The 6,820-nt window shown below is 35.1% G+C and overlaps 2 protein-coding genes across 2 annotated transcripts; one reads left to right on the plus strand and one right to left on the minus strand.

Annotated features, from left to right (window-relative positions):
* The first annotated feature begins 533 nt into the window (after nt 1-533).
* On the plus strand, nt 534-2,826 carry LOC110737435 (transcription factor SRM1-like). Its single transcript, XM_021917798.1, has 2 exons — nt 534-1,285; nt 2,122-2,826. Exons 1-2 carry the CDS (start codon nt 909-911, stop codon nt 2,477-2,479), a joined length of 735 nt encoding a protein of 244 aa, XP_021773490.1. The 5' UTR covers nt 534-908; the 3' UTR covers nt 2,480-2,826.
* A 714-nt stretch (nt 2,827-3,540) lies between these two features.
* LOC110737437 (uncharacterized protein At2g27730, mitochondrial-like) lies at nt 3,541-6,292 on the minus strand. The gene is made up of 3 exons (XM_021917799.1): nt 5,997-6,292; nt 5,744-5,827; nt 3,541-3,828 (listed from the first exon to the last, which is right to left on the minus strand). The coding sequence occupies exons 1-3, from the start codon at nt 6,150-6,152 to the stop codon at nt 3,805-3,807; spliced, it is 264 nt and encodes an 87-aa protein (XP_021773491.1). The 5' UTR covers nt 6,153-6,292; the 3' UTR covers nt 3,541-3,804.
* Between the last annotated feature and the right edge of the window lie 528 nt (nt 6,293-6,820).

Raw genomic sequence — 6,820 nt, forward strand, 5'->3', positions numbered from 1 at the left:
GTGCCGGAAAGCTGACGTGGAACTCTACCCAACCCTAACCTAATCGCACAAAAATAATATGACTTGCTAATTAAAAATCATGAGAGGAAGTTTAGGGAGTTGTCAGAAAGTTTAAAGTTTAGGGAGTTCTTGCATTTTACCTGTTATTGAAGGTCAAAACTCAAGTGAGTGAGTGATTTGCAACTTTTGAAAGTTTATTGAGTAATCTGCAACTTTGTGCAAAGGTTAGAGAGTAGTTGTATAGTAAAATTTATACTACACTCACAAATATTCCATTTTACAATTGATAAATTACCGTATTACCTACCCTTTTAACATTAAAAATTCAAAATTTATACTCGTAAAAAGCTAAAATGTAAAATTTAAATTTTAAACAAAAAAAAAATATTTTTTAAAAAAATCTTAAAATTAGGCGGTCTTCCACCCTACAAAATTCAAAAATAGGAAGAGGTTAAACCCAAAAACGTGTTGAAAATGTTGAAAAAACCAGTACATCCCTTAATTAATAACCAGCTCAACCCCGCAGCCCTTCACTCTAAAGCCACCGAGAACCCCTTTTGTCTTTTTCCTCTTTTTTCTCTCTCTTTTTTCATCTTCCTATAAATGAAATCCCCAATTTTATCCAATTTCAATCCCTTGTTCTAGATTCTAGATTTCACAAAATCCTACTCTTACTTTACTATATTATTAAATTAAATAATCAATTAATTTATAACCCTCTTCAATTTTCATTTCAACTACCACCAATTCATAAACCCCCAATTTCATCACATCACCGAGAATTTCAGCTAAAAATTTACAATTCAACTATCAATTCGTCAAAATCATACAAAACCCTTTTTTTTTTTTTTAATTTTGCTACAAATTCAAAGATAATACCCAATTACAAGGAAAATTGAATTTGGTGAATGAGAGGTGATTTGGGGAAGTGGTCAAGAGCAGAGGACAAGTTGTTCGAGGAAGCTCTAGTAATATTCGGGGATTTAGCGACGGAAGAGCGGTGGCAGAAAATTGCCGACCATGTTCCGGGGAGGTCAGCGACGGAGGTAAGGGACCACTATGAAGCTCTTCTTCACGATGTCGAGCAGATCGACTCGGGTCTTGTTGAACTTCCGAGTTACTCTGACGAGTTGGCTGCCTCTTGGTTTGGTACCGAGTCACCGTCCAATCGATTGAATCAAATATCTTTTGGGTCGTCTGATGGTAATAATAGTAATGCTAATAAGCCTAAACAAAATGATGTTGAGAGAAAGAAGGGTACTCCTTGGACTGAAGAAGAACACAGGTAATTATTATTATTACTATTATTACTACCTTCGTTTCGTTTTATTATTATTTGCGATTTGACATAAAGTGTGGTTTTAATTTGGTTGGGATGAATTATAATTTCTTGAATTATTTGCTTAGCAAATTTTAATTTTTTTTTTAATTTTTTATATGAGGTATAACCGTATAAATGTGAATTCTAATATACGTAGTATTTGTGAATAATTGTCCAAATGCCCAAATTGTTGCGAGTATTATTTTGTGAATATATTGAAGGTTAGAAATGTGCTAGTGTCTCTTTGCTGGATAACTGGTTATTTTGGTTAATTTTGTTGTACACTCGGGTGTAATGTTACGCCCTATCACTTAAGAAAACCCTTATTGAATGCTCGAGTGTGGAGCACTTGAGGACTTGATGATGCTAGAGGGATAATTTTACACTCGGGTGTGGTATGGACACCGGGGTTAGTTTGTGACCGCAATTTGGTTGGAAATGGATGGTAATAAGGATGGGTATGAAATGTAGAATATATTTTTAATCAATTATATCCATGTTATTTGGGTTTGACAGGTCGTTTTATTAGGAGGAATAGTAATTTAGCACGAAAGCTTAATTAAAATATCTTTCAAACCTAGTTTTGATTAGCTGGATTACAAAAACAGACACCTAATTTCAATGATATTTTAGTTAGTTGGTAAGAAAAGCAAATCATATATCCTTTGTTTAATCTAGTTCTTGACTAGGTTGGGGTTGATAGCAGTTAGCGCGGTTATCCTTTGTACAGCGCGCTGGGTAATCCTATGTTGTTTGGTTATATGGCATTATAATTGATTCTCTTATGTTTGTCTAAACAGGCTTTTCCTGATTGGGCTCGAGAAGTATGGCAAGGGTGATTGGAGGAGTATATCGAGGAATGTGGTGGTGACAAGAACTCCAACCCAGGTGGCCAGCCACGCGCAGAAGTATTACCTTCGTCAAAACTCTGGCAAGAAAGAAAGGAAAAGATCAAGCATCCATGATATTACTACCGTTGATGAGAAATCTGCTGCACGGCCTGCTGTAGAACAAAGTTGGATTCCGCAACCTGGAGGCAATGCCATGGACCATCATACAGCATATCAACAAATGGGTGCATCACCCCCATTCAATGCTGCTAATACTACTCAAGAGGGTTCCCCATTTGGCTATCAAACTTTCAGGTTCCCGATGTAAATGTATGGAAGTGAAACGAAGGTGGTAGTGGTGGTTTCCGATAGTCTGAATGTCTGATTCTGTACATATAAGGAAGTTGTGTGTTGTAGAATTTGTTTGGTAGTTATACTTTAAAGGGAATACTAGTGTAGTGGTGTGTGAGTGTGGAGTAAATATGAGAGCAGAGTGTTGGGGTTGAAGTACCCATGAATGAAGTGGTTTTTAGGATAGTGAACGGACAAGTAAACATAGGCACTACATGATGGAAAGTGTTAGATGACAGTTAGAATGTACTTGTAACTTCAACTATAGCAGTCTTTTTCTTATTTTAAACTACAGCAGTCTAAGATGGAATCTATACATCATGATATCTTAATTGCTAAATACTCTAGATATACTTGGTTTCAATTTGTTCTGGTTTGTGCTTTTTATTGGAGGCTGATTTTTTTGATGCTGAGGTTTGTTGAATTTGGATTTGTGGATCATCTATGAAACCAAGAGTTAAATCATGAAGAAAGGAAAGAGACTCCAATTGGTGAGTCTAGATCCAATCCAAAATATTTTGGACTTGAAAAAACCAAGACTTAAGTCATGAAGAAAGGAAAGAGACTCCAATTGGTGAGTCTAGATCCAATCCAAAATATTTTGGACTTGAAAATTTGAGTCAAGAGTCCAAACTAAACTTTTTCAAATTCGATCTGACTAGACTGGATTGGACTAGATTAGATTTCGGACATATACCCCTTTTTTTTGAAGGATTTTGGTTTTTTCTTGTGATTTTCCCCTAATACCAAAGGGGAAACAAAGATTTGTGCAGTTAACAACAAAATGACCTGCAATTTCACATGCACACAGTACAGTAAGCTCTACTCTTGATCATTTTTTCACAGCAAGCTTTTACACTCTCCTGGGTAGATTGAGAAGACCGAAACTCAAACTACCTTTGTTTGGGTGTAGTTGTCACATTACAATTTAATTACATCAACATGACATTGACAATTCATTTTGGAAGGAGGGAGTACTAAAAGCAAGATTCTTTTCTCAGCAGTCACAGGGACTCAAACCATTGCACTACAAGCCCATAACCAAACAAAGAAGACAACTTGCCTGAACTCATTAAACAAGGGTGTACAGTACATAACAGTCTCAGGTTCTCAACTAAGTAAGATTGCATATAACAGAATCTCAAACCAGGGATAACAACTAATACAACAAGTTCATGAACAAATGTTGTACCCAATGTCTAGGCAAGCTATACAGGACATACAGATTCACTTGGGTACAATATACATTTATTTCCCAGGAAGCAATCAGAGAAACTGCAAGACTCCGAATCTGCTTTAGTTTTAGTGAGAATCTCCCTCGGTTTTCTGCAAGAAAATGAGAATAATAAGAAAATAAGAATACAACATAAACATTGTGGTTGAACAAGCAAAGGATACAAAAGACAGATGATCCATTGAAAACTAAAGGAGATGATTATGGAAATATCAGCACATGTATATCATCAAGAATGCCAGCATTTACATTTTTCCTTTATTTTTAGGAAATCAAATCATCTGTTTTTATAATACCCTTCTCTAGCATGCAACCTTTTAACCATTTACAATGGAAGATGTCACAAAGAAGAAGAGCATGAGACAGGAGAAATCCAATTTAATTTGATAAGAGTATCAATTATTATCGAGCCTTGTAAGTTGTCATAGCTAGTTTGTTAGTATACAATTTCTTGGGAAGACATCTTCCGTCCATAATTCCAAGCCTTAGATATAATAAGAGCAAAGTAACTCGATGTAAAGGAAAAACAAATTTCCAACAGCTCACACTTTTCACTGGAAACCAAATAACCTCAGTTTTCCTTGGAACTTCATATTATAGCTTCCCAATAGCAGATAAGCACCAATTCTCTTTCACAATTTTACAATTTGTATTATTTCAGTCCCACTTTTAACGATCAGAGTATACTTATTCAATATTAAGTAGTGGTAGAATTATTGTTATTGTTGTTAATTAATCACTAAAAAATCCAGTCCAATTGTATACTATGGAGTATTTCTAATAACCATCCTGGTCCCAATGTTTTTGGGGGAATAAAAAAGGCTTTGGGGGAAAAAAGATCATTATTCTAATTTCGAGCTCCATTAAACCATTAAGCTAATCAGAACTTATATCAATCACATAGGGTCTGTTAGCCAATATTTGCACTTTTTGGCTTTTGCCATACTAGAATAGGCCAGAATCTCAGGTTTCATCATTCATTTAATGTTGCTAAAGAGAGCTGTTCAAATGTTCTAATCCATAAATTCGATAATAATCTCAACTTTCAGCAAAGCATTTTTTTATACCTCAATATCCCTATTCCCTCCCCTCCTCACGATTGCAACAAAAAGAAAAAAATCGAGGCCCCAAAAATAAACACTAAAAAAATGAAAGCGAAACTTGTTTCATCATTTGTGTTTTAGAACAGGCATATTGTTGCCAAAATAGTAGAAACCCAGATATATGCTATGTAAAACCACAGTTATTTCTTCCTTGCGTTTACCATTTTTAACAGACTACGCATATAAAAACATGTAACAAAGATTCACAAAGCAACAAAGATTTAACTTGACAAGTCAAATTGTTTCTTCCTTATGTTTATTATTTCTAGTTCTAACAGACTATGCAGATAAAAACATGTAACAAAGATGCAGAAAGCAACAAAGATTTAACTTCACAAGCCATGTCCACCACAAATGACAATCATAAACTTAAAGATGTACCCCTACGGCCCCACCTATATATAACTCGGACTCTTTATTTCATTTCAATTACTCGTGTTGAATACTCCATTCCTCCATAAACAAATACTTCATAGACGGATACAAGTATGACACTTAACATTTCATTATGGACCCATACCATTCAAAGTTTCTCAAATAATGCCGGGACTGAAACTTGGCAAAAGTATTTATGTTTAAACACACTTCTTCCGAGTGTAAAAGTATTTATGTTTAAACACACTTCTTCCGAGTGTAAGTATCATAATCCACCACCAACAATGCAGAACAGTCAAGCACAAATAAATCGAAATTCATGAATATCATGATCTATATATATACATTAAACATCAACTTCATCTGAAACAGAAGTGAATTAATATCAATCAATAATTCAATACCAAAAACTAAACTATATACTTGTTCGGTCTAAATTAATTTGTCGCATTACTAGTTCATATTACACTATCAACCTGACAAATAAATAAAATAAAATTAAGCAGTACAACAAATTTAGGGGAAATACCTTCTCAGCACCTTCCTTTTCTTTCTCAGCCTTCTCTTTTTCTTGCTTCTTTTTCAATTTCTCCAACCTCTCCCTCTCCATTTTCTACAAATAAACAGGCCAAAACAAAAATAAGAAACAAACCCTCAGAATAGTGAAAAAATGCAAAAAAAAAAAAAAAAAAAAAAAATGCAAAAAAAAAAAAATAAATCCAAATTTACAAGAAAAAAGCAAACAATAAAATAGATCAAAAAATAAGAAAAAGGAGAAAGACCTGGATATAAACGGTTTCTTTGGCACGTTCCTCCTCGCTAAGAACGCGGCCATCGCTGGAGAAACGAGCAAAAAGAGAAGAGCTACGAGAAGTTCCGTCCATGATGCGATGAAGTGATGAGCGAGAAACACTAGTTGCTGCGGATCTCATTGCCATGACCGATTGTAGATTTTCAGACTCTTTTTTCTCAAGGTTTCTAGCGACGACGACGATGACGACTAAAACGGCTACTTGGCTTCGAGGACCTACCTGCTTCTTTTTTGTTGGGCCTACTCCATGCTCTTATGGTTTTTGTGGATATATGACACGAGTTATTCTAGATTTTTACTCTTTACTGTAAATACTTAACCTGTTTTCATTGACTAAATTGAACTGAACTGAACTGAGCTGAGCTGGGTTGAACTGAACTAAACTGAACTGAAATGAATATTTTATAAGAGAATGAAATTGGGAGCTGAACTGAACTGAATAAAGCTGAACTAAACTGAACTGAATTTCAACGTAAGAGAACAGACCTTAAGTAGGGGTGTCTATTTGGTTTTCTATTTGGATTTAGCCCAAATTCAATCCGATTCGAAATAAATTTCGGTTTTTAATTTTCAAATCCAATTCAATCCGATCCAAAGTACTTACCACTACAGGTGTTAAACCCGAACCGACCCGAAAAAAATTATCCGTTTCGAACTGTAACCGATCCGATTTAATCCGAGAAATTCAAGACCAAACCCGATCGGTAACCGAACTGAACTCAACCAGAATCCGAACTTGACCCGATCTGAACTTAACCCGGCACTGATTTGATCCGACTTGAACTCAACTCGAAT

This window comes from Chenopodium quinoa, unplaced genomic scaffold, assembly GCF_001683475.1.
Source record: "Chenopodium quinoa cultivar QQ74 unplaced genomic scaffold, ASM168347v1, whole genome shotgun sequence".
In the NCBI taxonomy this organism is placed as follows: domain Eukaryota; kingdom Viridiplantae; phylum Streptophyta; class Magnoliopsida; order Caryophyllales; family Amaranthaceae; genus Chenopodium; species Chenopodium quinoa.

Coding starts and splice junctions, on each gene's coding strand:
- LOC110737435 (XM_021917798.1), top strand. CDS start 909: ATGAGAGGTGATTTGGGGAAGTGGTCAAGAGCAGAGGACAAGTTGTTC. Junction 1,286..2,121: donor TGGACTGAAGAAGAACACAG/GTAATTATTATT, acceptor TTGTCTAAACAG/GCTTTTCCTGATTGGGCTCG.
- LOC110737437 (XM_021917799.1), bottom strand. CDS start 6,152: ATGGCAATGAGATCCGCAGCAACTAGTGTTTCTCGCTCATCACTTCAT. Junction 5,828..5,996: donor AAGAAACCGTTTATATCCAG/GTCTTTCTCCTT, acceptor GTTTATTTGTAG/AAAATGGAGAGGGAGAGGTT. Junction 3,829..5,743: donor AAAAGGAAGGTGCTGAGAAG/GTATTTCCCCTA, acceptor ATTTTCTTGCAG/AAAACCGAGGGAGATTCTCA.